Here is a 19,294-nt window from a genome sequence, read left to right on the forward strand (position 1 = left end):
CATCGTGAGATTCAACGGGTGGACCGGTTTTGATCAAGTTTTTTTTGTTTGAAAAGTACGATCGAGAGTGTAAAAACTTATAGCCATAACATTCATCATCACCACCTCGCGAGAAAGAGAAGAGGTGAGAAATTTATTTTTAAGGTTCCGTACCCAAAGGGTAAAAACGGGACCCTATTACTGAGACTTCAATGTCCGTCCGTCTGTCTGTCTGTCTCCAGGCTGTATCTCAAGAACTGCTATAGCTAGACTTCTGAAATTTTCACAGATTGTGTATTTCTGTTGCCGCTATAACAAAAAATACTAAAAATAAAATTAATATTTAAGGGGGTACAACAAACATGATTTTTTGGCCTTTTTTGCTCGATATCAATAATGACAACACGTAGGCACTCGATATTTTCTCAAAAGCCTTAATTGTATATAAAAATGTAAGGGGGGGGGGGGGGGGGGGGTTGCTCCCATACAAAAAACACAATTATTGGCCTATTTTTGCTCTATAACGGTACGGAACCCTTCGTGCGCGAGTCCGACTCACACTTGGTCGATTTTTTAATTCTTTAAAGTATACTTACGAGTAAAAGTACACACAAAGTATAAGCGGTAGCCGGTACTTAATATACGAGTATGTTTTGGTGATGTATACTGTATGTAACTATACGTCATACAGTGTATAGTTATATACAGTAGAATGTAGAGTAGACATACAATGCATTACCGGTGTTATATAATAATAGTGGCGACGTGAGCTGGTTGTGATGCCGGACGCCGCACGAGGAAAGTGGACGACACGTTGTGTGGACGTGACGTACAGACAAATGTTCGCGGGCTGTATATACGGAAAACGTCTTATGCAGTAACAAAACAAAGCGATATTACTTTACAGTGTGTATGTGGTTCTTGGTCGATATTAAGCATTTGTGTACTAAATCACATTTTTGTTGAATTATTAATGCAGTCTTGTTCTAAATGATTCAAAGAACGTAAAGTCTGCATTCATAATTCAATAAGTTTTTTTTTGTGGGATTGATACACTAATTAATAGCGTCCATAATTATAGAGTTCGCTGTTCACTAAAAGAGTAACATTTGGAACGAAGTTCCTTATCGCGAGTTGCGAAAGGGGGCTAGACGGCAAAAGTTGTAATAACACTTTTTGACTGACACTTGTTTAGTACATGCGAAGTAGAGGCAGAGAGCGTTGATGTGGCGATGACCTCAACTGGCGGGAAATTTAAAATTTCTCCTCCTCTACGACGGGATTTTTTTATTACTTCGTTCCATCCGGGTGTCCCTTGACACCTCTTAATTTTATTATTTAGATAGGGCACACTTATGACATTGGGGCATTTCTCATAGAAACATAGAAGTTAAAACTAAATTGTTTAGTGCTGCTACTTTCACAGTGAACTCTTTACCAGGGACACATACACATTCTAAAGTATTAATATCACTTTCTTCTTTCCTCCCTGTATACACCAGTGTGCAAAATAGGAAGTGAGTGGGTCTAATTACGGCTGCCAAGTCTCTTCTCTTCTCTCCTAATACTAAAGTATTTAGCGTGACATGTTTGCAATTTTATGAAAAATTGTTTTTAAGTTTAAACTTTTTTCAAACAATTGACAACACATTACATCATGTGATATCATGATTGCTCGATAAGTAAAACATTGATTACATCAAAGTTGAGCTTTTTTTTGCTATCAAATTTCTCGTAAAGTAGATCCCACCAAAAACATAACATATGTAAAAATGGAGAGCTAAGTTCCATTCCATATAAACATTATTCTTGTCTATGGACTTCGCCGTAAAAAGGATGGCGATCTAAATGGTTCCAACTAGTTCTGTGGAAAATTGAAATAGAACCAAATAACATTATGAACAAAATATAATAGAGTCTATTTCTTTGCTTTATTGAATATCTATAACAATTGATGTTATTTAAATAATGTGAGATCTTAAAGTAAATTTGTTGCAAATGGTTCGTGTAATATTACATACGGTGCTGCTCGCCAGTTCTGTTATGCTGGAACTTGGCTTGACACGCTACCGCGTGTCTAGATAAAATCTCGACTTTTGTCACTCGCAGATCGAGTGGCGATATGTTGTCAATTTCCGAACGCACGGGTAAACTCCCCAATCCCCACGTCCCACTCCCCACTCCCCGTTCATCCCGTCTCCATGTCTCCCCGCTTTCATTTCCTCTGCTTTTGCAATATTTCTCCATGCTCTTAAATTCGCTTGCTTAACAGATTACGATTTCATTCGTGTGAGCGTTCGTGTTTAACAAACGTACCAAAACAGATATTGCTTGAATGGCTTTATTTTTTCCCATTTTTGTTTTCAAGTAGGTAGCTGTTGAAAGGTAATTAGGGATTGCAATCCGGAAAACCGGATCCGGAAATTTGCCGGATCCGGCGTCATTTATCGGTACCAAATCCGGTCCCAATATACCGGATCCGGAGACCGGATCCGGTGTTAGCGATTTGTGGCAATAGTTAATAGAATCAGGCGTTACTTTGCGGAAATCCATAGCTTAAAATTTTGTATATTCATATTTTAGCAAAATTCCGCGAAATAAACATCAACCTGTAAGTAAATGAGTGAATGTATGCCGTGCTGCGCATGAATATGCGTGCACTCACTCATGTTTGCTGAAAATAATAATATACTTTAATTTGTGGCAAACTAATATGGTTGTTGCATGAATAGCTTACGTTAAATGCGTTACCCCTGGATAAGCTTTTTCTCACTTTTTTAGGGTTCTGTAGTGAACAATGAACCGTTATATTTTCGGTCTGTCTGTCCGTCTGTCTGTCCGCGGTTTTGCTCAGAGAATATACAGTGTGTAACAAAAACAAGTAATAATACTTTAGGGTGTGTACGTATTCCTTGTAGAGAGTTCACTGTGAAAGTAGCAGTGCTGAAAGACGAAAATTTTTTTTCACTTTTGTATGGGCAAGGGCCCGAGCGTCACGAGTTCCCCCAAAAAATCACGGGAGTAGGAAATGTGCTGAATTTAAAAGGAAAATTATCACGGCTAAGAACTTCAAATAACTTCAAAGTTATTGAGTAAAAGTCGATCAAATAAAAAAATGTATTCGACAAAGTATAAAGGAACTTTTCGTTCAAATTCCTTTGAACGTGACTGAGATGATGTTGTTAGTAGTGTAAAATACGTCATAAATGTATATTCATTGACTATACAAAAATTATCAAAAACTAGCGGTACTACGGAACCGCAGCAGCTCTATTAGAAGTTATTTGCTAAGTGACGCTTTTAAATGGTGAGCAACAAATGGATGTATATCGTTAAATATCAACTCGCCATTGACAACAGCTACGTATGGTGGTGGGGAGGGTGCAATTAACCTGCTCATTCTTCTAGGCTAGGCCGACTAGCTTACGATAATGCCGTAATGTGCTTAACCATACGGACATTTAAAATATTATTCCATGCTCTACAGTTTTTAAAGAGTGGTTATCTCGCTTTGAAAATATTGCATTAATCAGCTACAAGTGGTGCATATATGCCTTGTTTTTGAGTTAGAAAACAAAAATATGATAATTTTCGGTTTTTAGTTCAATTTCATCAATCCGGCCGGATCCGACCGGATCCGGCCGGATTGACAGTAATCCGGTCAAATCCGGTCCGGATTGAAAATGACGCCGGATTGCAATCCCTAAAGGTAATATTGTTTGTTTAATTCTGTTGGCGATAAATGAGCCTTCATAAAAGGGATAATCCGGTCTTAATGTTATGTTATTAATGGTTAATGTATCGTGAACATTCATATAATATTTCATTATTTCTAATCCTGGTATTGAGAAGAGATCCCAACATCGCTTTGTTTGCCAAATGTTACGGTAACAATGAACAATTTATATCTTTAATATCTTCCTTTTTAAACAGAATACAAATATTTTAAAAGAAAAGGTTAGCTCTTAGTTGGCTTGAAAAGGCTCCTATAAGCAACTGGACCGATCTTAATGAAGCATTAACATGGAGTAGCATAATATTATAATTCCGTATTATACCAAATACAAACACTTCTTTTTACTTCAGTATAAAAATAATTTCAATTTAAGTATATTGGTCTATTATTATCATTATAATCAACGTTTATAAATAACTTGAAGTGTTCACCTATAAGATAGTTTAAAATAATTAATGTTATTGTTTTGTAGTTAATTTAAAAGAGCCTATTTGGTTTGCAGCAAAATAGGCTATTTTAACAATAAGTTACCCAATTATTTTATATTGAGTATTTTTACTGATAGTTTATCATGTATCATTAACTAATTAACGACGATTATTTAAATATTATCTGTTATCAAAGCGATAGCAGTAATCTTAAGCTGGCTCTTTTAGTGTGGCTGGAATTGGGCTACGGGCTGGTTAGGGAATTTTGTGGTAAGTTAATTTTTATTCCTGTATTTTATGAAACTGATCGAGTAGTTTACTAATAAAAAAAGTCTGGCACTCGGGGACTAGGCCATTGCATAGAGTTTTTTTTTATCAACTTATGCAATCATAATTCGCATACGTCTCGTCGTAGGCACACAAACACCGTGCTGAACCAACGGGCACAGCAGCGTCGGAGTGGGGGCTGTTACGTATAAAATGCAATAGCTTAAAATATACACGGAATAGTTACTGACAGACATGACAGACAAGCAGCGGACCTTGTATTTTTATTAGTAAGGGGGTTATGGTATTATGCAGCCTCCCCACGCTGACCATGTTTGGCGAATACTAGTTATTACGAAGTTCGATCAGTTTTGCGTCAATCTTACAGGTTGATGGACTGTACCACAGTATTACCACAGTATATTTGGTGACTGTACTGAAGAGAAACTGAGCGTGTATTACGTACATCGGAGCAGCGCAGACGAAACACTATCCGTGACGCACTTTTTACTCCGTGGAAATATAACCTATGCAATTAAATATGCAGTAACGCACACGACGCGCAGCGTAGTGTGTCGTCTGCGCTGCGCCTTATAGACATTTTGAAATAATATTTTGGCCTAATGACACACTGTTTTCATACCGCGAACAGCCTACTAGATGTTCATTTCTTAAAAGTACTGTGTTTAACTGATTAGCAACTATCAAGTGTTAAGTCGAATTTTTGCCTGTTACTAAGATGAATTATTGTAGTTATCGTGTCTGAGATCACTAATTATCCAATTTTACACTTCTTTGGCTAGTTAAGTGAACTTGTAGAGATGTTGCTCGCAACGAATGGGAACCGTACACCAGTCCTTTGTATTTTGACCAAAATCGGTTCAGTGGTTTAAGTTAAATTTTCGTGCCTCTTTTTAACAATATCTTTTTTAAAATACAATTTAGTCCCTTGTTATTTAGACCATATCACCTCTAGAAGATACAGCTATGATCGAAAAGCAAATATGCTTTTCGATTTCAACGAGAGATTTTCATCGAGAAAAAACTATAAAGTTTTTTCTCGATGATAAAAAATAGTTATTCAGGAGTTTGAGAAATAATATACTGCATTAGAATTAACAAAATTATTTACCATGTCATCTAATATAATATGGAGTTAGTACTACATTCTTATCAGCAGTCGTTAGTGTTAATTTATCTGTTATCAGATAAGTATATACTAAACTATATAATACATATAGCATCAATTCATGAGAAGCAATAAAATGCAAGTAATTGGTTCTATGGATTCGCCGTGACCTTGACTTTTTAAACAGTCAGACTTACTGGGTTTTTAGTCAAGTTGCAGACGTCAATTCCTTGTATATTGCAAATCACTCAAGTGCCTTATCACTCAGCGGTGTCTTATGTCAAGGCCGATACATTTTTGATTTTGATCCGTTTAGTCGAAAAACCATACTAATATTAAGCGAAAGTGTGTCTGTCTGCCTGTATGTTTGTCTATCAGTCCTCTTCATACGCAAACCGCTGGACCGATTTTGCTGAAATTTTGTACGAAGATACTTTGAGTCCCGGGAAAGGACAAAGGATACTTTTTATCCCGGAAAAATGTACGGTTACCGCGCGATAAACGAATTTTTGCGCAACGCAGTAGCGGGCGTCATCTAGTATTTAAAAATACATCTTGACTAATAATAATGGGTTTTTAAGTAAGATGGGTTTATACTCATACAACTCTAAGCTTCAATTTAATGAAGAATATGACAGATAATGTATGGGGCTTATGTCATAATTTTGAATTAATTACATTAAGGGACTGTTTTACCACTTTCTGATAACGTTCCGAATAGGCTATTCACAACTTCTTTGACAGATTCTCCATACTTGATCTGTCAAGTTAATTGGTTGATAGCCTATTTGTCACTTATCAGGAAGTGGTGAAATAGGCCCTAAAGTAAATAATGTTCCACTGTGCGTGCGGCAGTAAGACCTTATAACTTGACCATAGGGTACAAAAGCGCTGGACCACATCTGTATATGGCATGACTTAATCTGACAGATTCGATGACATTTCAATATAAAAAAAAAAAAAAATTTACCCACCCACCACGTGAGAAATCTGATTTCTATACCATGATGACTACACACATGTCGGAAGCCTATACAAGCTTAATCTGACACGCTCGAGCTGCTCCCGAAATCCCCTCTTCCCCTCCCCAACTAATATAATATTATCCACAAATAAATTATCATTAAGTTCATTAATTCGGACAATTACTATTATGAAGTAGTAAACAAAGTATTGTGCGCTGACCCTCCTGAGGTCATGTCCGGGTTGAGCGAAAAGTTTCCTCAAGTCCCAACGATTCGAGAACTTATGACGACGCGCGACGTCTTGTGATCCTTCATATTGGACTATAGATGAACCGGTGAACTTAGTATCACTTGCCACCTAATATAAACCTACCATGGACTTCCACGATTTTAGCGATTTTGGGGCCATCCATAAAGTATGTCACACGTAAAGGGGGTGAGGGTCGAGGGGGTCGATGAAGTGTGACACGGTGTGACAAGGAGGGGGAGGGATCCTAAGTTTTGTGATGATAGTGCTTAAAATATTGAGGTGGTTTAAATCTTTAGATGAAAAATTGCAAGGGGGAGGCGGGGGGAGGGGGTTTATAGATGATTGATAATATTCCTGTGGCCTGAATATCAATTCATTTTTATATTTACTTATAGAAATCAAAATGAATTGATATTGAGGCCACAGGAATTAATTTATAACGCTCAAGAATCCACAAAACCACTCTCTTCTCTCTCAGTCTTGCTTTACTCTATTAACCGACCGACTTTAAATATACCCAGATATATAATAAATAAATAACAGACGTGGGAGAGCCATGCTTCGGCACGAATGGGCCGGCTCGACCGGAGAAATACCACGTTCTCACAAAAAACCGGCGTGAAACAGCGCTTGCGCTGTGTTTCGCCGAGTGAGCGAGTTTACCGAAGGCCCAATCCCCTACCCTATTGCCTTCCATACCCTCCCCTATTACCCTATTCCCTCTTAAAAGGTCGGCAACGCACCTGCAGCTCTCCTGGTGCTGTGAGTGTCCATGGGCGACGGAAGTTGCTTTCCATCAGGTGACCCGTTTGCTCGTTTGCCCCCCTTATTTCATAAAAAATAGGACCTTATTAGTCTATTTATTGTCATCTGATACTATATCAATCTAATTCTTTTAAAAACTTTCCTTGTGGTTTTCAGGTAACAAACATACCACAAAATGGCACAGGACAGTAGCAATTCCACCATGGAAATGGGCACCAGTGATCAGGTATGATACTTTTTCTTCTGTTTAGTACTTGTACATCATAATATTCTATTTTCATCCATTTATCTTATGAAGTCAGAATAATTTACTGGTAAGCAAGCCCTATTTGGCAGTGTCACTATAATGTGGAAATGAAAGGAAATGAAATTAAATGAAATGAAAAAAAAAACAATTATCCCGAATAAAAAAAAAACAAAGTAGCTAAATATAATATAAAAAATGCTGACATTCGAGTTAGCATTTTTAAAGCAGGGTTCATTTTCATTCATCAATGTATTCAAAAGGTATACACAATACAGCTAAGTACGTCTTATATTTTCAAATCAATCATAGTCACCCTTCGACCAATACGAGTACAAAAGAACGTCCGAAGCGGTCCAAAAGGCTCAAACGGGTCAAACCTTTATAGCTAGTTACTATGCCAAGAATTTCCAAAGTACTACAAAGAAAGATAATATCAGCACTCAGTTAAACATTAGGTAAGTACCTACTTTTATAATTGTTTACAGAAATGAATTAATTTTGCTTCCACAAGACTAAATTTTTAAATTTTGAATTTTTAAAATTGCTCATTAAAAAATAGTAGAAACAGGCGTTAATTTGCGGAAATCCATAGCTTAAAATTTAGTAGGTATGTTAGGGCCTATTTCACCACTTCCTGATAAACAGATTTTCCATACTCTATCCGTCAAGTTAAGTGGTGAATAGCTTATCCGGCACTTATCAGGAAGTGGTAAAACAGGCCCTTAGAGTAATTGTTATAACATACAATTTTTTTTTCATTAAAAAAATCGCATTTTATCATATTTTATATCCAGGATATTATTTATTGTAATTTGTATGCGTATACAATACATAATATCCATATTGTTTGTTTTCTTTCATCTAAACAAGTAAAACTCGGGCAATTAAAATTTTCCGCAATTAATCATATTTCCGAAACTTTGCTCGGGTGCTTGTTCTTGTTTTAATTAAACAATCAAGTAGCAAAATAATAAATTATAATACAATAATTAATTTTATTTACATTCCAGAACAAGCAACATAATATTTTTGGTATATTGGTTGAAATCTTCACTGTTTACTAACAGACTGACAGACACACTTTCATATTTTTTATATTTGTAAGATAATAATATACAGTATCAAAATTTTATGTATTACTTTAGCGTGCTGTGCCCTGTTCAGAATTGTACCATAATCGATGAATTTAACAATATTTAACAATCGTAATATTTTGTTTGCCCACTTCTAAGCGATAGTAATCTATTCTGATAACAGCTCTCAACAGAGTTCAATACCATTTGTTATTGATACATATTAGTTTGTACAAGTGTTGTATTACAAATTGTTGCCAAAGATTATATATATTTTTAATTATTTACTGAGTTTGAAACAACAGTGTAGTGCAGTATCAAAAAGTTAAAATCTTGTCTTCTAAAATTGTGAAAATAATAGAAAAAAAAAGTGTTTGGATAGATTTTAAATCTTTAAAAGCCCATGAACTTAAAAAATTGGAGATAACTGTACGTGTACTTTGGAAATATACATTTAGTTTTCAGTTTTATTTATTTATTTATTTATTTATTTAAACACTTCATGCAAATATTTACATAGGCGGGCTTAATGCCTAGTGGCATTCTCTACCAGCCAACCTTAGGGTGATGATGAGAATGTTGAATAGGCGCATTCTAAAACAATATTACTTAGTTAAAATATGACGTGATAAATAGTGTTATAAACATTAATGTCTGATAACTTTTATTTTAATACATTTTATTATAATAAACCTACTTATACCGTACTTACCTATTACATACTAGTACACACTATAATATTATGATAAAACCATACATAATTATTTAAAATAAATAATTAAAAAATATACCTACATAAAATATATGTTCATAATAAAATACTAAATTACCAAAAGAAAATATGGAAAAAATTGTTAAATATGAATTCCTGTGGAAACTAAATCTAATTACTTATTATCATTCAACTGATTTTGTAAATATAATTGACGAACTCTATGTTTAAAGATATTTTTGTTAGGGGACATCCTGATTTCTTGAGGGAGGGCGTTCCAAAGGAGGATGGACTGTACAAGAAAGGAAGAGTGGACAATGCTGGAATTATGAGAAGGACAGTGGAGGCGCAAGTTTTTGGATGATCGTAGTTCCGTACTATGGGTATTACTGAAGAATTCAAGGTGGGACGACAAATATGGAGGAGCGCTAGGAGAGTAAAGGAGAGAGTACAAAGTACACAGTGCACGCAGTGATCGACGTTGACGAATTGGCAGCCATTGCAGCTTAGATCGGTATTGAGAGACATGATCAAACTTACGAAGATTGAAAATGAACCTGATGCAGTTATTTAGCATACGGTCAAGTTTGTTAAGTAGTTCTTCACGGAGTTCGAAAGTACAAACATCACCGTAATCCAGCAGCGGAACTATAAGGGCTTGAACCAGCAACAACTTTATATTAGAAGGTAAAAAGTTTTTTAAACGATAAAGAGATCTCAAGGAGCTGGTAACATTACGACTAACGTTGGTTATGTGTGTACGCCAATCGAGACTATTGTCTATATATAGCCCGAGATCTTTAACACTAGAGCTAAAAGGGATAACACTGTTACCTAAGACGACGGGTGGAAGGGCTCTAATGTCGATTCGGCTCAACAAACGCGGACTACCAATCAAGATGGCTTGGCATTTACTGGCGTTTACATGCAGACCGAAATTTTTGGACCACGCGTTTATAGCCTCTAAGTCCCTGTTCATGTTTCTAATTGCGACAGGTAAATCTTCAACCCTTTCTTGAATGTAGACCTGCAAATCATCAGCATAAAGGTGATACGCACAATGAACTATAACTAAGGATATAAAATTAATAAACAATGAAAATAAAAGAGGAGAAAGAATACCGCCTTGAGGTACACCAGCTTCAAGATCCACCCAACTAGAAGAGGAATCATCTAATCTTACACTCTGCTGGCGTCCTCGAAGATAGGAACAAAACCAATTTAAAGCTTCGGATGAGAGTATACGGGAAAGAATCGACAAAAGAATGTCATGGTCGACGTTATTAAACGCATTGGAAAAATCAATTAAGACTAAGACTGTGATTTTTGAGTTCTCCATGCCAGCCCTTACATCATTAGTTATTTTTAACAAAGCAGAGGTGGTACTGTGCCCCGGTCTGAATCCAGATTGAAGTGGTGAGAGGATTTTGTTTTGGAGTACAAACTCGGAGAACTGCTTCAGAACACATGCTTCCAGGACCTTGGATAAAAAGGGGAGAATGGAAATAGGACGAAAATGGGACGGTTGTAAAGGATGAGGGATTTTGGGTAATGGACGAATATAGGCTTTACCCCATATTTTAGGAAATGTAGAGGACTCCATAGAAAAGTTAATAATGTGCGTAATAGCTGGCAGGAGTTCATCAATAATAGGCACTAACATCTGCCGACAAATGTTGTCACAGCCTACAGCTTTGGAGTCAATGCGTTTGATGGTAGCTTTGATCTCACCCGGAGTAATTTGAGAAAAATGGAAAATTTCATTGATAGCAAATGGTAATTTTTTTAGATAGGCAATGGTCAAACGTTTGGTTCGAGCATCCAATGCAGTATAAGAAGAGAAATGGATATTAATATCATTTAAGTTTATGGAGCTTTGCAAACCACTTTGTCTTGGTTTGCCGATACCAATCGTGCCAAGGAATTTCCAAATGCTAGCGGATGAAGAAGAATATGAATTTATATTATTTAGAATATGTCGGCGTTTCGCATTGCGTATCACCTGGTTACACCGATTTCTTGCAGCCTTAAAGTCGTTCCAATTGTCTTCAGAACGATGAGACCTAAATTTGCGGAATGCCCGATCCCTCCGTCTCATAAGCAATCTAATATCATCCGACATCCACGGTGCTGGTTTATGTTTTAATTTAATCCTCTTAACAGGTGCGTGGGTGTCGAATAGATCGTTGATTTTACTATTAAAGATCTGAACCTTGTTATCGATAGAGGTTTCTGACATTAGAGGCTCCCAATCAATCTCCGCTGCATCGAACTTTAATCTATTGGTGTCTACGCGAGATAAACAACGTCTGTATATAATTTTCGGACGGAATTTCGCAGGTTTTAGATTGTACCGAACAAAGATAAGGTCATGCAGCGAAAAGGAAGGAGCAGGATACTGGCCGTGAGAAAAAACTGACGAAGGACTAGAAGTCAGAATTAAATCTAACCACGTGTCCTCACCGCTGATGTTGTGATGTGTTGCTTGAAGAGGCAAGTTATGTAAACTGCAAGATTCTAGTATTTGTTGAAGCTTTTGAGAGCGTGGTGATAAATTGTCCAAAATATTGGTATTGAAATCTCCCATGATTATGTGATGAGTATAGTCTGTGCCAAGAGATTCCAAAACCAATTCTAGTTGGGAAAAATAGTCAACGGTAGGGGGACAATATACAACTCCCAGAGCAAGCTTAGATCCCTTATTGCAGACTTCTAGGAAAATATATTCAGCAGTAGCCGTATATTGAGGAGATGAGGATGTTATTATCTTGTAGGAAAGGTCACTGCGTAGGTAAATAGCAACACCGCCGCCACGTCTGTCAACACGATCATTACGTATTAATATGAAACCGGGTAAGCTGTATGTTATGGATGGGAGATGAGGTTTCAACCAGGATTCCGAAATAAGTACTGCGTGGACGTTACAACCTGTAAAAGTTTCCAACATATCGTCAAAGTGACTGGGAACACTTTGGGCATTTAGATGACATATATTGAGCATGTTAGTATTGCCAGTGTTAAAATTTTGTTGTAAGAGATCACACAGAGCATCATCAACAGAGTAGAAACTATCGTTGTTACTTGAATTATTCAAACTTTCCACAGAAACAAAGGATTCATTATGTGACAATAACATAATACAGGTAAACTAATATATATATATTGTATATAAAATAATGTTATGCAATATTATATAAAAATATATACTAATAAATTTATAGCTTGTAAAAATTCTAACGTATATATATAAAAATAAAAAAAAACTTGACTAATTATTATTTCAGCAACACCCGCCAGCTGACTTCGGATACAATATAATAATGAGAGCAAAACAAAATAAGAATAAACAAACATACTAAAAAATGACTTACACAATGCAACAATATTTTACAACAAACGGAAAAGTAAGAACAAAACATTTGTGTACTCATCTTATACGTAAAAAAAAAAAAAAAAAAGATATGTCAAACGTGTCAGTTGTCACTTGTCAGCAAGACAATTGACATTTGACAGTAAACAATGGGATTTTTAAAACACCAACACAAAAAATGTAAATTTTGAAAACAAATCAAAGTGTACCCTTAAAACATTGCTGTAATTAACAATAAAGTCGTTTAGTTATAATCTAAAATAAAATTAAAAGTACAAACAGAATTTAATATAATAAAGCAATGGGAAAATATAAGAGTTAAAACAACAAGTCACAACCACTAAACTTGTTGATATATCTAAGCAACCTAATAGATTTAACATTAGAGTTTATTAACACTTGAGGTGGAAGAGGTTGAGGCTACTTTTGGGTATTTTAGCAAAAGAGGCTGGAGTTCATCGAAAGAATGCAATTTGTGTCGTTTGCCATCAGAGCTTTTTATGACAATTATGCCATCCTGAGTCCAACATGACCTAATTCCAAAGTGCAGTCTGGCCTTTAAGAAAACGCTCTGCCTTGATTTGGTTAAGAACTCTTTTAAGGTGTATGGAGTCCCCTTAAGCTTGGCTTTTGCTCTCCAAACAGCGGCTTTAATGTCAGTTGAGATGAACTTAACTAATATGGGCCGGACTCGTTGGGTGTCGGATGTGTTACCTAACCGATGACATACCTTGATGGAATCAGATGTGATATCCTCCAAATGCAGTTTATGTTTAAGTATGTTAAGGAGTAAAGCTGTACAGTTCTCACCACTTTGCTCTTGAACACCAGAGATAATTAATGATTTCCTGCGGGACCTTGTTTCCATTATATCAATTGCTCTGCAACATTCAGCTATCTGTGTCCGTAGTAGGCTGAGCATGGAAAAAGTGAGCTCTCTGAAGGTGCGAAACTCCTCAGCAACTTTGGCCACTGTGTCTTTAGCAGCGGCACCACACTGCAACTGTGCCTGAAGCTCGTCCATCTTCTTTGTAACAAGATCTTCCAAATTCTGTTGTGCTTTCATTATATCGATCATTTGTGACATCTTGAAGATTATATATATGATGATTTAAGATTTTTTTTGAGTAAGTGCAGATGTAGATAAGGTGAATCAGCTGGCAGGTACAATATTTTATATTCACTTATTGATCCATAAAAAGTTCTGCTTATTTGAGATTCCCGAAAAACTAAGTATATTAATATAAAACCAATACTTTAATTACTAGAATTTTGTATAAAACCAGTAATTTCGTAAATTTAATTAGCAGAAACTTGTGATGTCTTTATTTGCACCTACCCGAAATATACTTGATAGTTTTACTATCAAGGTAATAATTTTTTTGTCATACCAATAGTTATAATTAGAGCTGACATCAGTCAATTTAAGTGGTCCTTTAATTTAAGTAAATGCTTAATTACATGGACTTTTTTATATTTCTAAAATTACAATTTTTTTGGTAAAAAGTGGCCTCGTACGAGTTTCTTATGCCGGTTCTTCTCGCAGGCTTAGTTTCCGAACGGTTAAGGGCCGGGACACAAAAACACGGCACGACGTCATACGACGTCGTACGGCGCTGTGTCGTGAGAATCCACGACGCGCGTCGTAAAAAAACACGGCACGGCGCCGTACGGCGTCGTACGACGTCGTGCCGTAGAAACTCACGTAGAAATTCAAGATGAGTTTCTAAGACGCGACGTCGTAAGACGCCGTACGGCGCCGTGCCGTGGTTTTTTACGACGCGCATCTTGGATTCTCACGACACGGCGCCGTACGACGTCGTACGACGTCGTGCCGTGTTTTTGTGTCCCGACCCTAATAAGTAGCACATTTTTAAAACATTTACATCAAAATATAGCTATAAAAGCATTTTGCCAGTTTAATCGCGATTCGGTACTCTACTGTCACAGGAATAGCTTTATAAATCCTTGATACTTTGTCGGGTTCCGTACCCAAAGGGTAAAAACGGGACCCTATTACTAAGACTTCGTTGTCTGTCCGTCTGTCTGTCTGTCTGTCTGTCTCCAGGCTGTATCTCAAGAACGGGAATAGCTAGAGAGTTTAAATTTTCACAGATTATGTATATCTGTTGCCGCTATAACAACAAATACTAAAAACAAAATAAAATTAATATATAAGGGGGGCTCTCATACAACAAACGTGATTTTTTTACCTTTTTTTGCTCTTTATCAATAATGGCAAGTACTTACTTGAATTTTTCTCAAAGTACTTAGTTATATGTTTAATAGATATAATATTTAATAATAATATTAAATTAAAATAAAAAATTAAGGGGAACTCCCATACAAAAAACACAATTTTGGCCTAATTTTGCTCTATAATGCAAAGGTACGGAACCCTTCGTGCGCGAGTCTGACTCGCACTTGGCCGGTTATATATTTAAGACATTTGAAAAAAAAAAACTAAAATAACCAATCAGATACAGCTTTGTGGAAAGCCCGGCTGTGTTGGAATTTTGTTATTGTAGGTACTACTCTTATGTCTAACTTTACTGGATTATAATCAGTGAATCAATTTCCTAGGTCCTGGTAGCCACAAAGAAGTCGAAAAAGCTGACCTACGTCATCGGGGCGGTGGCCATGGTTGTGGTGATAGGTGTGGTGGTAGCACTGGCCGTGGTGCTCACTGGTAATGACGCTGAAGCCGATGCCATCATCTCGACTCCAGGTCCGACTATCCCCACCACCATATCTTCAACTACCGTCCCACCTCCTACTACCGCTCCTCCCGCCACAACGACTGAACCACCAACGGAACCGCCACCCGAAGAACCTATGATAGAGTTGGAGGATATCATCAATGGGGAGTTCTCGACCGCGAGTTTCAACGGAACGTGGACGTCAGGTTAGTAAACAGCTGTTATAAGTAGCTTACGTACCATAATCGGCCAAGTGCGAGTCGGACTCGCGCACGAAGGGTGGGTTCCGTACTGTTATAGAGCAAACATAGACCAAAAATTATGTTTTTGTATGGGAGCCCACCTTATTTTTTTTTTATTATTCTTAAATGTCCCGTTTTCACCCTTTGGGTACGGAGCCCTAATAAATTGATAGTACGGAAGCTACTTATAAATCATAAGCAGATGTTAGAACTTCGTTATTTAGTCGAGCTATGACAATTTGATATTAGTTACGATGTTATCGTATCTGTCGGCTCGGCTTGACCTTAACAGACTGAGGGCCTGTTTTACCACTTTCTGATAAAGTGGCGAATAGGCTATTCACAACTTTTTTGACAGATTCTCCATACTTTATCTGTCAAGTTAAGTGGTGGATAGCCTATTCGGCACTTATTAGGAAGTGGTGAAACAGACCCTGAATAACGTAAGTCCGCCACGTGTCTATGAATCAATCTCTCTGATAGTACCTAAGCTATGTACTTCAAACAGTTATAACTTATAAGTTACTAGATGACGCCTGCAACTCCGTTGCGCCAAAACTCGATTATTGCGCGGGAACCGTACATTTTTCCGGGACAAAAAGTATCCTTTCTCCTTTCCCGGGACTCAAAGTATCTCCATGTCAAATTTCATCAAAATCGGTTCAGCGATTTAAGTGTGAAGAGGCAACAGACAGACAAAATATTATGGCTAATCGTTGTTAACTTTGATCTCATCTTCAAATAAATACTGAATAAAGAAAAGAGAGATAGAGAAGAAAATAGAGATAGAAAGGCAACGTAGTTGCCCTTTTAATTAAAATTTAAACCCCTTGGAGGCAATATAAGGGCTAAGGCATTAGCCTTAGCCCTTATATTGCCTCCAAAGAATATCTGTAAGAAACAATGACATCCATTACTTGTATTGCGTGAAAAAATGTGTTCATTTCATTCATACAAATCATTTTATCTATTGTATTCAGTTAGGTTATAATTAATTTAAATTACAGGAAACGACGTGTTGTTCAGAAACGAGTATGGCGATCTCGTGAAATATGACGTACAGACCAACAGCCACACTATTCTAGTGTCTAATACTTCACAGGTAAAAACTAATGACCCAGAAACATAAGGGGATGCGCTCATTGAGACGGGGTGCAGCGGGGCGGGCAATATTTTTTACATTATAACTATTGTGACTCATCGCGCACTCCATCATTAATCTTGTATGAAGAAGTCGGTTAAAAATGCGGCCCGCCCCGCTAGGCCCCGTCACAATATGCGCGTACCTTGAAGGTATCTTATGAAGCCTGCTTTTTGACTTCTGAGGATAGTCGACACATTGTTTTTAAATTTTGTTGCAACGTAATTAATATTGCCTTATCAAGAAGTTATAGCTTTAAAGTAAAATATTTCCTAACTTTTAAATGTCCTTGTGAAATAATTTCTCGTATGGTTGCAGCTTGCAAGACATAATTATTGTGCTTTCACAATTTTATTGATTGAGCTACAACAATTATAGCCAACAGTCGATAATTGCTAGAATACTTGTGTAAAAACTAAAAGAAGCTAGCATTAGGAGCTTTTGATTGGTTAACGTTAAAATATTGACTAATCAGCAACGATATTGCATAGTTGTCTAGTGTTGTCATTTGTCAACTACTGTCAAAAAAGATTAGAAACTGGACATGCAAGTGTTTTATATATTTTTTACAGATCCTACAGCAATCATTTAGAGTTACTGAATTGTCTGCCGATGAAAGATACGTGGTCCTTTCATACAATGAAGAGTCGGTAAGTGTGTCTTATTTTCATATTATATTTTGATAAACTTAGTTCGAAAATTAATGTTTCTACCAGTTTGACTAAAGGTGCTCCCACACAGCAGTTAATAACGTTATAAAACATTGTGTGACACGATAATATTTTATAGCAGCGTGTAACATACGTTACAACAATGATATTGTATGAAAAACTCAAAGAATGTAGAATATCATTACGCTACAACAATAATTATGTCAAGAAATAAATGTGTCTTTTGTTATAATTTGTTAAAAAAAGTTAGACAAAAATGTTATCTAACGTTATCTGCTATCTGGGAGCACCTTAACGACTTTATGAAGTTAGCTCTTTAATTTTTTAATTAATTGTTCTATGGAACAACGACAGCACTATGTTTCTTTATTCATTGGACAGCACACGCCATAAATTCGGGCAAGCGTTTTTTTTTTCAATTTTTGACGTTTATATCTTTTTATTCCACCAGCACAACGACAACGTACTGTCCAGTTGTTTTCGTTCCCCATTTTAGTGAGTGCTTAATCTTCTTGTTCAAACGGGCTTTAATATTGTGTGGCTTTTAGCTTGATTGAACCCGAACGCGGTAGAAACTTCTGCCGTAACGCAATAGTAGTCCTTTTATTAAATTATACACTATGCGAGTTTATGAGACCCCGGGAAACGGCTGTTACTTTATGTTGGGGAAATATTATTGCTAGGTAACAGAGATGTGCATTATTTATTCGAATCACCTAACTCTTATCTCTGTTATTATGTCTTTATCTTATCTACGAGCAAATAATTCACATTGTTTTTGAAGATTTTGAGTACTGCTCGTATTGAAGACGAATCTGATACACGTAAATGCTAATTAAAGTTTTTATCTAGGCTTATGTAAGAAATATAAAAACTATAAAAACCTAGACATATTGTATAAAGATTATTGTGATGATGTGTTTGAACGTGGTTTGAACCGATTTCTCTACGTGAAATGTGAACACAAACTCAATAAATCTCCAACTCTATAATGTAGTTTGTAGCTTTGACACACTTGGTTTTCTTTGTTTTTGGCGCTAGTTTTCATTAAACTGCTTTTGAGTTTAAATGGTAATAAGTTAGTTTTTTATTGTTTTGTTGGCCTGGTAAAATCACTCTTAATCCAAGTCTTCGTAGCTTATAGATTCGGTTTGCTAACAAGGAGATTAGTATATTAGTGAGGCCTATTTAAAATTTTATCATACCTACTGGTACCGAAATACCGATTCTCTTATGACTTGAGTCGATAAAAAGTTACGGCTATGAAACAAAACTACTTTTTAACTCCATATTTAATTACTGATAGTGACATCTTGCTTGCTTAGACCTTTGTTTCTCTGTTCCGCTAGGTATATTCTTTATGGTTAACTCACAAAATATTTATTATTAACGTAACCTTTAGTAAAACGGAATATTATCTTGTATAAACACTGCTAAGGCTGTGTTACTTGAACAATGAACGTGATCGTTAATAAATTTGCGACCTTAGGAGGATCCTCCCGAAATGGAGTGTGAATTTCCCGCTCGCTAGCAGTAGCGGCTTTATGGGAGCGGTTGGGCGACCTCCTAGGGCGCCAGATAAAAAAGGGGCACCGAGAGAAACATAATGGCGCCGTAGGC

General features: G+C 36.5%; 1 protein-coding gene across 3 annotated transcripts in view; it reads left to right on the top strand.

Moving 5' to 3' along the window:
* The window catches only part of LOC121728730 (venom dipeptidyl peptidase 4), a 58,030-nt gene that overhangs the window by 16,562 nt on the left and 22,174 nt on the right, over positions 1–19,294 (top strand). The window contains exons 1-5 of one of the 3 annotated variants that reach the window (XM_042116969.1): positions 4,395–4,413; positions 7,676–7,745; positions 15,505–15,826; positions 16,870–16,964; positions 17,576–17,653. In XM_042116969.1, the coding sequence (XP_041972903.1) occupies positions 7,695–7,745; positions 15,505–15,826; positions 16,870–16,964; positions 17,576–17,653 (546 nt within the window). In that variant the 5' untranslated portion in view covers positions 4,395–4,413; positions 7,676–7,694. Of the gene's footprint in view, positions 1–4,394; positions 4,414–7,532; positions 7,555–7,675; positions 7,746–15,504; positions 15,827–16,869; positions 16,965–17,575; positions 17,654–19,294 lie in introns of those variants that run through there. The other 2 variants (XM_042116971.1, XM_042116970.1) reach the window with 2 other exon arrangements.

Source organism: Aricia agestis, chromosome 7 (genome assembly GCF_905147365.1).
Source record: "Aricia agestis chromosome 7, ilAriAges1.1, whole genome shotgun sequence".
NCBI lineage: Eukaryota > Metazoa > Arthropoda > Insecta > Lepidoptera > Lycaenidae > Aricia > Aricia agestis.